This window comes from Hibiscus syriacus, unplaced genomic scaffold (assembly GCF_006381635.1).
Source record: "Hibiscus syriacus cultivar Baekdansim isolate YM2019G1 unplaced genomic scaffold, ASM638163v2 tig00110204_pilon, whole genome shotgun sequence".
Classification (NCBI taxonomy): domain Eukaryota; kingdom Viridiplantae; phylum Streptophyta; class Magnoliopsida; order Malvales; family Malvaceae; genus Hibiscus; species Hibiscus syriacus.
The window spans coordinates 633514-648277 of record NW_024062626.1 but is presented as its reverse complement, the minus strand read 5'-3'; the positions used below and the strand labels follow the sequence as shown (position 1 = coordinate 648277).

Sequence of the window (14764 nt, the reverse complement as noted above, 5' to 3'; positions counted from 1 at the left end):
GTTTTCTTGAGAGTTGTTTTCTTCTTTTTATCAAGAGAGAATTGTTTGTTTTCTCCTTTTTATCAAGAGAGAATTGTGTGTTTTCTCCTTGTTAGATCGAGAGAAGTTGTAATTCCTATTTTCTCATAGTGTAATTCTTCTATATTTGTCCGTGGTTTTTACCTTATATTATTTAGAGGTTTTCCACGTAAAATTTGTGTCTTCTTTATCTTCATTTTTATTTTCTCAAATTATCAGTTGCGATTTTGCTCTATCTAATAGCCGTATTCCGCAACAATTGGCATCAGAGTTAGATTTGGGTGTGTAATATCTACTTATTGTCTTTGTGGTTGCCATGATCCTCAAACATAAGAAAGTAAGAAGGTATTACCCATTCTTTGAAAGTTCTAGAGAACTATTCACGATAGTGAAATAGTGGGAGCTATCCTTGATAGAAGCTATTGCAACGAAATTTGATATTGAAAAATTCAATGGGAGAAATTTATCATCGTGGAAATTGAAGATGAAGGTCATCCTGAGGAAAGACGGTTGTCTAGCGGAAATGAATGAAAGGTCAGTAGATTTCACAGATGACAACAAATGGAACGAGATAGATGGGAATGTTATGGCAAACTTTCATCTAGCATTAGCAGATGAAGTATTGTCAAGCACTGAGGAGGAGGAGACATCTAAGGAGATATAGGATCATTTCACCAAATTGTACGAGGCCACATCGTTGCACAATAAAATTTTCCTTAAAAGGAAATTGTATAATCTTCGGATGTCAGAATCTACTTCAGTGACATAGCACTTAAACACATTGAGCACTTTATTTTCTCAGCTTACATCCTTAAGTTGTACAATAGGAGAACAAGAACGTGTTGAACTTCTACTTCAAAGTCTACCTGATTCGTATGATCGGCTCATCATCAACTTGACAAACAGTAATGTCACCAGTCTAGTTTTCGATAATGTTGCAGCTACTGTTCTATAAGAAGAAAATCGGCGCAAGAATAAAGAAGACAGACAAGTAAATCTGCAACAAGCAGAAGCGTTGACAACGATAAGAGAGAGATCAACAGAACGTGGCTAAAGCAGCAGTCACAAACAACTATGGAAAGAAGGGCCACTTGAAGAAGGATTGTTGGAGTCTAGGTATAAACTTCAATCCACAAGGCAATACCGCCAAAACTTCAGATGATGGAGAAGCTCTATGTTGTAAAGTGTCAACCACCGTGAAAAGGTAGAAAAAGATTTACAGATATATGAATCATTTATTCGGGAACAACATATCACATGACCTCAAGAAGAGAATGGTTCCATCATTATGAACTTGTCTCAGGAGGATGCCAGAATCTACTCAAAGATAAAGCTCAAGCTATTGAAGTGTTTCAGGTGTTCCAAAAACTGGTAGCCAATTAGTTTGGAGGATCGATCAAAGCTCTTCAGACAGATTAGGGTGGAAAGTATCGAGTTTTCTCTGTATTACTTTCCAAGTCTGGGATAGTGCATCGGTTGACTTGCCCTCACACGTCTGAACAGAACGGAGTGGTTGAGCGTAAGCATCGTTATGTCGTTGAACTAGGACTTGTTCTGTTGGCACAAGCATCCATGCCCATGCAGTACTGGTCATATGCAGTAGTGACTGATGTTCATCTGATCAACCGTCTTCCAATGGTTGTGCTTGAAGGAATGACTCCATTCGATAAGGTGTTCCGTGGAGCACTTGTGGTGATGAAAGGAGAAAAGATAACAGTAAACTTATACATGCTGAAGGGAGAGAGAAGCAGAAGCCTCTGTTGCCTCATGTAGTTCAGATTCTGCAATGCTATGGCATCAGAAACTTGGACACATGTCAGAACAAGGAATGAAAGTCCTTGTGGAGGAGAAAAAGCTACTTCCAGGCTTAACAAAGGTATCACTTACTTTGTGTGGGCATTGTATAACAAGTAAGCAGCACCAGTTGAAATTCAACACGTCAAATTCTAAAGGCAAAAATGTTCTAGAATTGGTTCATTCTTATGTATGGAAAGCACCAGTTACATCCCTAAGAGGAGCAAAATACTTTGTCTAATTTATTGATGACTACTCCAGGTGATGTTGGGTGTACCCTATTAAGAAGAAGTCAAATGTGTTTTCAACTTTTAAAAACTTCAAAGCGCGGGTGGAACTTGATTATGGAAATAAGATCAAGTGTTTCATAACATATAATGGAGGAGAATACACAAGTGAAGAATTTGATAACTTTTGCAGGAAAGAAAGCATCAAAAGACAGTTCATAATGACAAACACTCCTCAACAAAATGGAGTGGCAGAGCGGATGAATAGAAACTTGTTAGAAAGAACAAGAGCAATGTTGAGGGCTGAAGGCCTAGAAAAATCATTTTGGGCAGAAGCAGTCAATACCGCCAGTTATTTGGTGAATCGAGCTTCAACAACTGCAATAGAGCTGAAGACACCAATGGAGATGTGGACTGATAAATCAACTGATTATTCAAACCTCCATGTATTTGGAAGTATTGTGTACGTGATGTACAACTCCCAAGAAATTTCAAAGTTGGATTCAAAATCCAGGAAATGCAAATTCTCGGGGTATGCTGATGGTGTAAAGGGGTATCGCTTGTGGGATCCCACTGCCCGCAAAGTGATCATCAGCAGAGATATTATCTTTGTAAAAGATAAACTACAAAGAAAAAAAGACGATGATAGCGCTGAAAAGTCAGAGACTACACAAATACATGTAGAAAAAAGAGTTTGACCAAGGAGATTCTTTTGAAGCAGAACCAGCACATGATGAATAAGAACCAGAGAGTTTTGAAGCTCCAATAACTCATCAATCAGATCGTGTGAAAATACGTCCCAATTAGTACTCAAATTATATGATAACATTTTATTAAAATTTATATTTAAATTAGTCTCGTAAGAATCCATCAAACGACTATAATAATTAAAGGAAATATTGTCATTTTTAGAGGTTTCGGATTTAAGCATCTATGTTTGCATGACGTGCATGCTCATTATTAATTAGTTGAATGAAATTTGAATAAATATTACCATCTAATCACTGTAGACTGATAAAAAATAAAATTAATCACATAAAATAAAAAATATTAAAATTAATATTCAACTCATATTATGTCCCCACTTTCAACAAAATTAACTTTATTGAATTACACTATTGCACATATACAATTCAATTGTAACCCTAGTGGATTATAAACACTTATAATATAATATTAATTTTATTTGTTTATAATGTAACCTATTAATATTTACTTGTTATTTACATGTATATTATTGTTAATCAATTTTTACTATAATATTTATAAAAAAATTATTATGTTTTAATTGATATAGTTATTGTTGTATTATTTAAGCTCAAATGGTATGAATCAAATTTGAAAAATACAAAATATTTCGACTAATTTGACCTAATTATTAGCGCATTCTCAAGCCCTATTTTATTTTATTTTTCAATTTCCTTTTCCGCCGCCGCCATCTCCTTCTTCTTCCCCTTCTAATTCTTCATTGCCTCTTCTTTTTTTTCATCTTCACCGACCTCCGTCCAGTCACCTGTGTCAGTGCGTGTCGATACCGGGTTGGCGTCGGAAACGACGAATCCAAGCAACAAGAGGTTAAGATATCCTGCCAAATTAATTACTGAACTTTTGATTGTAAGATAGACTGTACATTTGATTTTGAATCTTTGCACTTTTAATTGCCATTTATAAAACCTTAATTCTAATGTTTGCTTAATTACAGGGTTTGATAAACATTTGTAGATTGGCTATGGCGACTCAGCGAGAAGGGGAAGAGTCTCTGGAAACTACAACTACTCCGCCGGCTGGCCTATCGGAATTGGTGCAGGAACGATATCGGAAGATCAAGGAGCATGCTGAAACTTATCCGTATGTGTGGGCGTCTTACACGCTTGTTTATGGCGGTTTGGCACTTTGGACTATTTACAGATATAGAAAGCTTCGTAAGACTGAGGATCGAGTGCGAGCCCTTCAAGAAAGACTCCGCAAACTTGTTGAAAATGAAGAATCAGCTAACTCTGGTACATCTGTTAGGAAGGCTCCAACTTCTGATGATAAAGTTCCAAAGTAGATACACTTTAAAAGTTTAGTTTCCCTTTTATGTAGGACAAAAAAAGAAAAAAAGAAAGCTTTCATTCGGTTTGGAAATGCATTATCAATTATTTTGTTGAACTAGCTAGTAATTGAGGAAGATATTGTGTGAAATTTGGGAGAAAAACGATTTAGATATCAATTCAATTATTTTCACTGTTTTTATTAGAATGTTGATTCAAGATCATTTTTTTTAAATAATGTAAAGGCTAAGTGCTTATTATAAGATGCATTGGCACTGGAAGTTAGATGGGCATAGATACTATCTCTATTATTTACTCACTTGAAATCGAGTATGACCAGATGAATTCATTATTTCGATTTTCGAATGTGTTCAGTGCTTGTGCAGATTTAGCAACGGCACGATTGGGTGATTACATTCTTGGATATGGCATTAAAATCGCCATGGATAGGTTTCATGTATGCTAAGTGTAGTGGCTCTGTGTTGAACTTCTTTTATCTATCCCATAAGCATTCTGCGTCTATACATTCCCCTTTACAACCTTCTGTAAAAGCGGATTTTTCATTTTCTTCACTTTTATTCATCATAATTATGTGATTTACCTTTTGAGTACTGCAGATACGTTGAAAGCGTGAATGATTATTAAGTTGAAAACAGTGTAGAGCATTATTCTAAGTTGTTGACTTTTTGGAAAAGAGTGGATTTAGGTTGGAATTGCGCCCTAGGATCAATTAATCTATCAAAGTTGGAAGAGATTTTGGATTATCAAGGAAATTTAGGTATGTTTATGAGAAGACTACTCCTGGAGCCAAAGGGAGCTCAGTGATGAGCTATAACAGATAGTGTCCAATCACCTTCAGACTTACCCAATCACCGAAACTACTTCCTGCTAGGGCGGTGAATCATTTGAAATCCTATCCTGATTGTGATATAACAATTGAAGATTTTGTCAAAGGTGGAAATTAGAGAAATAATTCCCAGATATCTAATTACCTTCTTGTTGTTTCCTAGATGGTTCTTGTAGAAATTTACTACTAGGTGCAAGAGTTTAAGTTTGTTGAATTACTGCCCTGAAAGAGTTTAGTTATTGTGATGAATCTGGAAGAATGATGATGCACTAAATTGGAGAAGTTATAGGAAATGATTATGAAACTTGAAATATATATGTAAAGAACTGATTAAAGAAAGCTGTTTGGACGCAAAACTCTGCACATTGAATAAGCCAGCTGTAAATGCATAGTGGAAAACCAGGTATGTATCAAACCTCAAAGATTTAGTTTTCTTATGTGGAAATACGGATTACTTGAGACTGTTTAGTTGCTTTGATCTGTTTTGAAACGGGAGATTATACTTACTTTCACTCCCTTTCAAAAGGGAGAATGTTTTGACGTCTGCAGGAGTAACCATATCCAAGACAATTGCCCTCATAAAGGCTATCTGCTGAGAATTTGTGGTTCAAAATTAGCACTTGAGTTAATGCTTGTCTTTCGTTTTGATTACCACCTATTTTTTTTTTTTTGATAGGAATTGAAGGCCTTGTTAAAAACCTCATTCTTGATTAAAGGATCTTGTAAAAAAGCTCCTTAATCAGCGGAAGGAGAAAAATAGTGCCTTAAGATTTCATTAACCATAAGATTCAAAAGATACAACCAGGTCGCCACCCCCAACATAAACAAACAACCAAAAACAATCGAAAAAACCCTACACAACCACACTAACACAGCGGAAACCATCTATGCTACAACAACAGTCACAAGAATGACTGACCAGACTTAACACCTGAACTTAGCCCGACGACCAGAACAAAAACATAACAACTAAAACAAAGATCGAATAAAACAGTTGGCTCAATCCATAAAAGGCAAAATCAAAAACAAAACCCTGAACATCCGCACGAAAAGAGTACAAGAATCAGCTTCCGCCTTACTGCCTCTTCTTGCTCGACTTGTCGACAGAGGCCAACCGAACTACCAACTCCATACAGAAAAGTAGAAAAGAGTCACCTGACAGTTCCACAACTTCCACTGCCTTAACCTACCTCTGAGAACTCTTGCTTCGACTTTAACGAGGCTTCCTTTGATATGCCGAAATTTTTTCTTGAAAATTTAGGAGAGAACTAAAAATTGCATTTCGCTCATCCAAAGTTCTTTGTTTCTGGCGCCCAGTATTACCCTCAAAAGCACGTGCAGGTTCACACCTTTTCCTGCTGTCTTCTTCTTCCCCTCTCTTATCGTGAACCATCACTTCCTCGTGTACCCCCACTTTCTCGGATTTCGAAAGCCCCATCCCCTGACCAGCAAGCACTTCCTCGTGTGCCACCATTACCTTAATTCCATCAGTAGGCGTGATCGGCACTACTGGCAACTGCACGTTACCTTTGATTATATCCTTAGACCCAACGTGCGCCCTACTAGCACTCTCCAAGCCTTGAAAACTCCCACCACTTTGATAGATATGCTCCCGCACAGCTTCCCCACTAACCGAATCCACAATCTGAGACTCCAAGGACCTTTTAAAATTGAATAATAAATTGGTCTGTCGTAAGCCACCATTTCTTTTTGAAGATAAACGCCTACCATTAACATCAAGAAACATGTGCTGCGCATTAACAACTTTAGAAACACACACATCCAATCCTGAGGCCACGTGTATCCCACCAGCTCCCTCCAAAATATTAAGATCTCCACTCCTTTGGCCAAGCGAATATGCCCCATTACAAACTGTCGGAAAAGTGCCACTCTTCTGGCTATCAGTCCCATGCGCAGCTACCCCATTTTGGACTGTCAGGGGCACAGCTGTAACAGCCCATACCTCTTCGGAACAAGGGCCATCTCCTGCTACCTCGACACTTGAACCACACGTTCCACCCCCAGTATGTGTGTGCCATCACTAGACGCTCGAGTTTCAAGCTGAACTTCCTTACTATTAGTGGAATCGGAATTAACTCGTGAAAACGTTCTATCACAAACCGCTACCTCGGAAGACTTTTCTGGCGAGACACCATCGAGCTCCCCCTCCGTGGGAAGCGGGGAAGCAACTGCCGTATCCAATGCAGACGAATCCTCCCAGACGGAATCTGGGCTAAAGCAAGGATCTATCTCGGACACATATACAATAAAAGACTGATCCCCGACTTTCAAAACAAAGGATTCTTCCACACGAACTTTACAGTTCGTAATGATCTGAAAACAAGCTCTATCAAAAGAGCCAGGATATAAGGTCCCTACGTCAATTGAGATAAGAGCTCCCCATTTATCCGTAATGTTTCTAAAAGTAGAATGGCTCAACACAAAGGGTGGGATCCCTCTGCACGATAACCATGCCCGTCGGCTGCTACACTGAAAGTTTTCCGACCACAATTCCACCTTGTCAAAGCATTTATTTAACGCTCCAATCTGATTTTTTATAGCATTGTCCCTACTCTTTTCATCTTCATAAATGATCAGAATTGCTAAACCACTTAACCTCATAATTTTCGGGCCTAAAATGCCTTCCATGTGCATGACATCATCTAACTCTTTCATTCTAATAAATTTTCTGCACCAACCAACCAAACTATCTCTAAGAGTAATTAGCTTATCCTCGTCAACTACACCAATAATGGGCGCCTCTTTGACATCCTCTTATCTACTCTTGACCACTGCTGAATTTGATCCAGAAAACTTTTTCCTCCAGAAAACATCATGAGGTTGAAATTTCGCCATGAAAACTCTAACCTTTATATCTTGAATCCAAGATCTATCGGCACAGATGATAGCCCTCCTCGCGTCCTCCACTCTAGAAAATCGGACAAAACCGAACCTGCTACCTCCCTTGCTTCTTTTGCTAGGGATGAAAGAATCGACCACCTCGCCATATTTATCTAACAATAACCTAAAACCTTGATAATGAAGAAAATCTGGAATATTGAAAATAATAACTGAAACGCAATTCTTCCCACTAGATTTTCTCAACTGACTCGCCATCTAAAGGATTCGAAGGGGATAAAGAAAGAAATTTTTGAAAAACGCCTAAATTTTAGAGAGAAGGTGGATCTTCTCTCACTAAAACACTATTATAATGGTTGGCAGATATGATATGATATCCATATAATGCACCTATTAAATCAGGCATTAAACAAAAGAAGCCACTGCTAAGGTGAGTTTAGTTGGCATCAATGATGTTGCAGACTCTTGGAGGTTGCTGGTTTGAGTGGGCTGAGATGCTTGCCCTCTAAGGTGAGTTTAAATAGTTAGGGAGTTTGGTTGTTAAAGGTAGATTAGGATTCTTAAAGGAAATAGAGCCACTGCTTATGCACACTACTATTGACCATACATTATGACCATTACCAGAAGCATGTTAATTAAGCGTTTGCCTCACTTTGTTTTCTGAGTTCTATGCTAGTTTCTTATTCTCATTGAGGTTTTCCTTGGTATGCAGGATGGAAATGAGAAATGATGGAAAAATTGTTAATCAAATGGTTAAGATTTATAAACCCTTTTTTCTTGGGTTATTTATGTTATCGGTTTATTACATTTTTATCACTAGACTGTTAATTTAATGATGTGATCCACTAGTAAAAAAATAGAGAGGATATTTTCTAATTTAATCTTTGAATTTTTAAATATTTTTTTCACCCTCGTCAAACAATAAAACCCAAAATCCATTTTTGTCTAAAAAAATCCATCTTCTCTAACCCTTACCCTCTTCCTTGTTATCTTGCCTTTGTCGTCTTCAATCGTCTTTGGGTTGTCGTGCGCGCTTCTATTGCCACATTAGTGGCCTTGTTTGATGTGTTCTGCTATCATACACGACGTGGTGAAGTTGAGGGAGTCAAGGAGTTGTTAGTGTCTGGGGTTGTTGGAGTTTAGGATTTAGACGAACGATAATGCGAGTGTGAAGGTTTTGGGGTTTGGACAAGGGGTGTGCGACGATTGACGACGCCATCTTCAGCGCTCTACTTGTCATGTACCCAATGTCTCCAACACTCGAATCCCATGGTCGATCGAAGCTCTACCTTTCAACTCTGACACAGCTTCGCCCTAGTTCGACAACACCCTCGCCTTTGGATTGTCGTGTGTGCTCGTGTTGTCACGCTTGTGGCTTTATTTGATGTGTTATATTGACACTCGTGATGTGGGGAAACAGAGGGAGTTGAGGGGCTACCGATGTTTGGCATTTAGACGAACCGATGAGAGTGTGAAGGGGCTGGGATTTGGATAAGGGGTGTGCGACAGTTGACGACGACATCATCAAGGATGGTTTGGGCTAGGGTTAGAGGAGATAAATTTTGGGTTTTTTTGTTTGAAAAGGTCGAAAAAATAGAAATTAATCCTTTTATTAAATTGTTACATCATCAAATTAACGGGAGTTAACGGTCGAGTGTTCAAAATATAATGAATTGATCAAAATATAATGAATCGATAACGTAAGTGATCAAAATATATATTTTTCAAAACCATAATTAAAATAAGACAAATCAACAATAAAATCGATCATCAGTCTACCATATATTCTTTGAGAAACTTTTAACTAATCACCTAGATTCTTCTTTTAAGTGATTTTTTTAGATGTTATACTATTTAACTAAAGTTAATACAAGTTATATTAATCATTAGATAATAATAATTATAAAAATATTTTAATAAAATTTGATATTTATATTTCGAGTAGAGTAAACTTAAATATAATATACATAATTAAAATTAATTTATTTTCGAAATATAAAATTCTACGAGTATAGTAAATCTATTACATTCAAGATATAAATTTTAAAAGTTCAATATATTCAATGACTGTAACGATTATTTTATAATTTTTGAAAGATCAATGTTCAAAAAGACCATATAAATCTAGTTAAGTGACTTATAATGTAATTTACCCTTCTAGTTTCATGGCTCATGACAATCTCGTGTGCGTTTTACTCGATTTTGCGTACATTTTTCTCTCTCTCGAAAACGGTGAAAACAAAATACGAACCGAAAATCACAAATAAAATAAATATGATAAATGGGATTTACAGTATTTTTAATTCGAAGAATTAGCAGACTGCAATTCTTTCTACGAAATCCAAATTACTCTGCGAATGAATGAAACTCTAACGGCAGTTGGAAACTTGAAGAAACAAACAGCACATAGAGGTTCTACGATGTTAATCGGATTGAGGTAAATTGTTCTTTGAAAAAGTTTGATTTTTTTTTTACAATTATTTCTGAAAATTTATATTCCTTGAATTCATCTTTTGGATGCATACACGGTGGAATGATATTCAACGTGAAGAATGGAGAGCCGTTTCAGTTTCAGTTTTTGCAGCAGCCACTGAAAAATGGACAACCCAGAAAGAATCAAAATGGGACAGCTATGTCTTTACCTTGCATGTTTACATGTAAAGCCTCATGCATTCAATTACTTGCCTTTGTCACCGCTATATATATACACACACTCCTTTCTTTCTCGTTTTTTTTATTACCAAACAGATTCCCTTTTTTCTCCAAACCTCTCTTTAGTTTGAGCTTGATCTTTTCTTTGTGCATCCATGGCTGCTTCTTCAAGTAGGGAAGCTTTGAACAGAGAACTTATGGATATCATTCGTTCTATGGAACAAGAAGTAACCTCAAAATCCCTTTTTTTCTCTCCTATGTTGCTTTTGCTCATACTCAGATGTATGTGTCCAGACACAGAAAATGTGTCGAACACATCCTTCGAAATGAAGAGTTGGTGGAGCAACATAGGTTTTCTCATTATTAGATTTATATCATTTCTTTTCATCTTTCAAGGATTTGATGAATTCAAAACAATTTTTCAAAGATTAAGATTTTTGTGTTTTTTCCATAAGGATCTTTCCGAGATTGATAAAGTTCATATAGATCAGTATGATGTTATACCAACTTCCAGTGTGTTGGTGTTCATTGAATTTTTAGCAAAACATGCATAAAATTTTGCAGTGGTTCTTTAAATTTAACTCACTCCAAATAATGTTAGCTCTGTTTGATCCAATAATTAAGATAAAAATTCTGGTACATGTGACTTCTTGCAGGGCATGGTTGACTTTCATTTCCGAATGGTTCACGGCATGAAGGAAACAAATGGCCCTTATTTCTTTGCTTCGTTGCTGCCAACATTCTGCCGTGATTCAGCAGAAACCTTCAGATATTTGGCTTCTGCTTTGTATGTTGTTTTCTTGAGATTTTATGGCTGCATTTTTGTTGTGGATACCTTTTCATTTTCTTTTGTTCACTGTGGTTTTGATTTGTTCTGTATCTTGTCTTGCAGGGGTCAAACTGTGCTGAACTATCACAATCTGGTTGAACTGAGTATTAAGATAAAAGGGAGCGCATCGAGGTAAAATAACGGATACCTGTTTTGTCATGCGTTGATCCGACATAATGATCTTGGAATATATGGTTGAAATAACTATAGGATCTACAAATGATCATCGCTTTTTGGCGATCAACTTATACATCCGTTGCACGTGGCATTCTTGCAAAAGAATCGGAAATTACCGTTTGATGATGATCTTATTTGTTCATTAAATGAAGCCTTTGTCGTTTATCTCCGTAAACTTTTGCGATACTAGTTTTTATTTACAAATATAGTTAAGAATATGTACAACTGTTGCATACAAACATGTTTTTATGACCTTTCCATATTGCTTGCATATATATGTCAATAGAATAGGATGCTGTAAGTGTGAGCTCTGGTTTATTAAACTGAACATTCGTATTCATTTATTTTTAATCCTCGAGAAATATAACAGTTCTTCTAGTGCGTAGACTGCACCTTGTGCTCTTGAAGTCACTGATTCTAGATAATCATTTCTTGGAGAAAGTAACAAACTTTCTTGAATATATTGTTGGACACTTGCATATAACATTCAATTTTACTGAATTCATGTTGCCAAAACAATAACATGCCATTGTGTTATTTCCGAGCGTAATAATCTCTTGCAATATCTCTTTGGATGGTATAGTAGTGATTGTGCATTTAAGCTAAATGAATTTACTCCATTTGATTTCCCAGCATCGGAGCTTGTCGTATGGCAGATGCCTGTGATGCAGTTCAACGAGCTGCTGAGAGGAGAGAAGATAAAGAAAGGTAAGGGTTTTTGTTGATATGTTTCTTGCCATGCTTTAAAATGAAGGACCCTTCCGATTTCACTTGCTTTTTTACTATTGGATTAAATGCATCTGAATAATTTCTTAATTCTCTCTACGAAAGCATTTTCTGCTATCCATCACAAAGAGTGACTCTGCCTTTTGTGAGAAAGAAAGAAATGTGGATTGGCTGTCAAATCTTCGGACCGAAAAAAGATCCATTCGATTGTGAAAAGAGAGCCCTTTATTCTTAGGCTTTCTCATGTCATGGAAAAGATTTTCCAGAGGCTATTAGAAGTAAATTCTAGTTGCATTTTTCTAGTTAGATGTTAGTAATATTATTGCATAGAGTAATCCCCTTCTCAGATGCTGCTGAATTTGATGAGGGAATCTGCAGTTTAATCATATATAAGATGGGATCGTTGTGGATCCACAGTAGCTGCTCTAATCAAGGGCAGCATACAGTGGTTTTTATCGTAGTGCATCTGCTAGCCATCCAAATATCTTCACCACGAAAAACATGCCCTTTGATACCTGGATTAGTGATCAGTTTAAGAATCGGTAGTTAGTATTCTATCCTTCTGCATTTTAAGTAATTTCATAATTAGAGTAGTTAGAAAAATCCGTAATTGAAACTTTTATATCAACTAGTATTCAACAGATAGTTAAATCATATACTTAATGTTGGATTGGTGAGGAAAACAGTGTTGTACATTGTTCTTGTTACAAGAGAACGAGCTGATCAATTTTTAAGGGAGGAGGGTTCAGTGATATTATCTGCAACTTTGCTATTGCTGGGTAAACAATGAAGTCTTGAGTTACTTTATGAAGATGTCTTCTACAATGTTTAATTTCCCTATGTCCTCATACACGACACAACCATAAATCTATGTAGTATTAATTGGCATTTATCAATTAGAAGATGATGGCATTATGTATTGTAAATGATTTTATTTTCAAATGATGTTTAACTATCACAACTGAAACTGAATTTGTATCGAGAACTTGTTTGAGGTTAAATATCTATACCATGCTGTGTATTCCATGTACAATACTAAATTTATCTGAAACACGAAGGTTCATCATGTGATTGAAAGACTGCATGCATCAGATTCGCTCCTGCTATTAGATGGCAGTGTTATAAATGCATATCCTTCTCTTAGTTGCCATCTATTAATATGAGTTTAAATATAATTTGGATACTGGAAATGAACTCTCTTAGCAGCATAATGGTTTGGTTTACATGCTCTTATTGCTCCGACCTAGAATCTTAAGTTCCTGTGTTACAATCGGAAATTTTTTCCTTCTATTTTCAGCCTTGTCACTGCATTGAATGCTGCAAAACAAGTATTTGTTGGTGTGCAAGAGAAAATGAACACTCTGGTTCAGGTAACTTTGGTTTTAACTTGTGCTGTTTTCAAACTTTCTATTTATATATATATTTCTGTGATTTTTCTTCTCTGTTAATGATGCTCTGTTTCAGAAGAGTTTATCTTTATATCTCGTTAGGATACGAGACCTAGTTAGTGTTATATACTTGCTTGATTCATGCTATGATACTAGTGGATAACTGCAGACAATCAAATTTTGATGGCATTCTGGCTTAAAAACAAATAACTTTTTTTCCTGAAAATATGGCTTTAAATTCTTCGGTTCATCAGTAGGAAGTAATCTTTTGTTTTTCCTTGTTCGCAGTCACTTGCATTGCTTTATTTCATCTGACTTGGCCATTTAGATAAGTGAATTCTCAAATTATATTAATATCAGAGTTTGCATGTGAACCATAACGCAGTTGTTTTAATTATACCGATTAATTTATGTAATACGAAGTAATTGATTCATCGAAATGTAGTGGTTATGTTCTTTGTAGCTTTCATGGTTCTCGAACTATTCCGGTTTAAGTGATTTCCACTTTGTGATTTTCTTTTGCTATTTTGCAGCTGGAAAGGAGGATTATCTCTCGTGAAACAGCTGGTCCATAAAAGTGCAATGGACACTATATCCAGGTGGCAAACCGATAGTTGCAGCAACTTATCGGTTTCCATGTCGACTGTCTGAACCGAATATCGGGTTTTATTTTCAGTTTGTGGTGTCTTTGATTTCCTTGTCCAACTGTTGTTTGTTCTGAACCGTACATCGGGTTTTGTTTTCAGTTTGTGGTGTGTCTTCGGCTTCCTTGTCCGAATATTGTCTGTTTGAACCGAACATCGTGGTTCTTTTTCAGTTTGTGGCGTGCCTTTAACGCAAACCAGCTATGCTGTGTGTGTTTAAAAACTTGAAATAATAAATGGTGTTTTTAAGACTCCTTGATGTTCTTTGTTAGTTTGATGTTATCTCTTTATGCAAATCTATTTTCGTCCATTGCTCAGACTGTTAGTTTTTCTTGAAGTATCAGTGTCCGATACTCGTAATCGTAGCATATTTGGCACGAATGCGAAGATACGGTGCTTCGAGAACCTTCGAAATACTTTTGAGAAAAATGAGCATACCAGTGATTGATGTATACTTGGAAGATTCTTAAGACGGCTTATGCTTCCGATATACCTTGGCCCCTAAATTGGTAAAATTGCAGTTTGATCCTTTTAAAGAAAAAGTTTATCAGTTATTTCCTCTCCAAAAGT

General features: G+C 36.5%; 2 protein-coding genes across 2 annotated transcripts; both read left to right on the top strand.

Moving 5' to 3' along the window:
* The first annotated feature begins 3451 nt into the window (after positions 1 to 3451).
* LOC120219112 lies at positions 3452 to 4262 on the top strand. The gene is made up of 3 exons (XM_039215964.1): positions 3452 to 3613; positions 3742 to 4102; positions 4136 to 4262. The coding sequence occupies exon 2, from the start codon at positions 3769 to 3771 to the stop codon at positions 4087 to 4089; it is 321 nt and encodes a 106-aa protein (XP_039071895.1). The 5' UTR covers positions 3452 to 3613; positions 3742 to 3768; the 3' UTR covers positions 4090 to 4102; positions 4136 to 4262.
* Positions 4263 to 10134: 5872 nt separating this feature from the next.
* On the top strand, positions 10135 to 14376 carry LOC120219111. The gene is made up of 6 exons (XM_039215962.1): positions 10135 to 10215; positions 11087 to 11217; positions 11323 to 11391; positions 12070 to 12144; positions 13460 to 13532; positions 14084 to 14376. The coding sequence occupies exons 2-6, from the start codon at positions 11090 to 11092 to the stop codon at positions 14123 to 14125; spliced, it is 387 nt and encodes a 128-aa protein (XP_039071893.1). The 5' UTR covers positions 10135 to 10215; positions 11087 to 11089; the 3' UTR covers positions 14126 to 14376.
* The last annotated feature ends 388 nt before the right edge of the window (positions 14377 to 14764 follow it).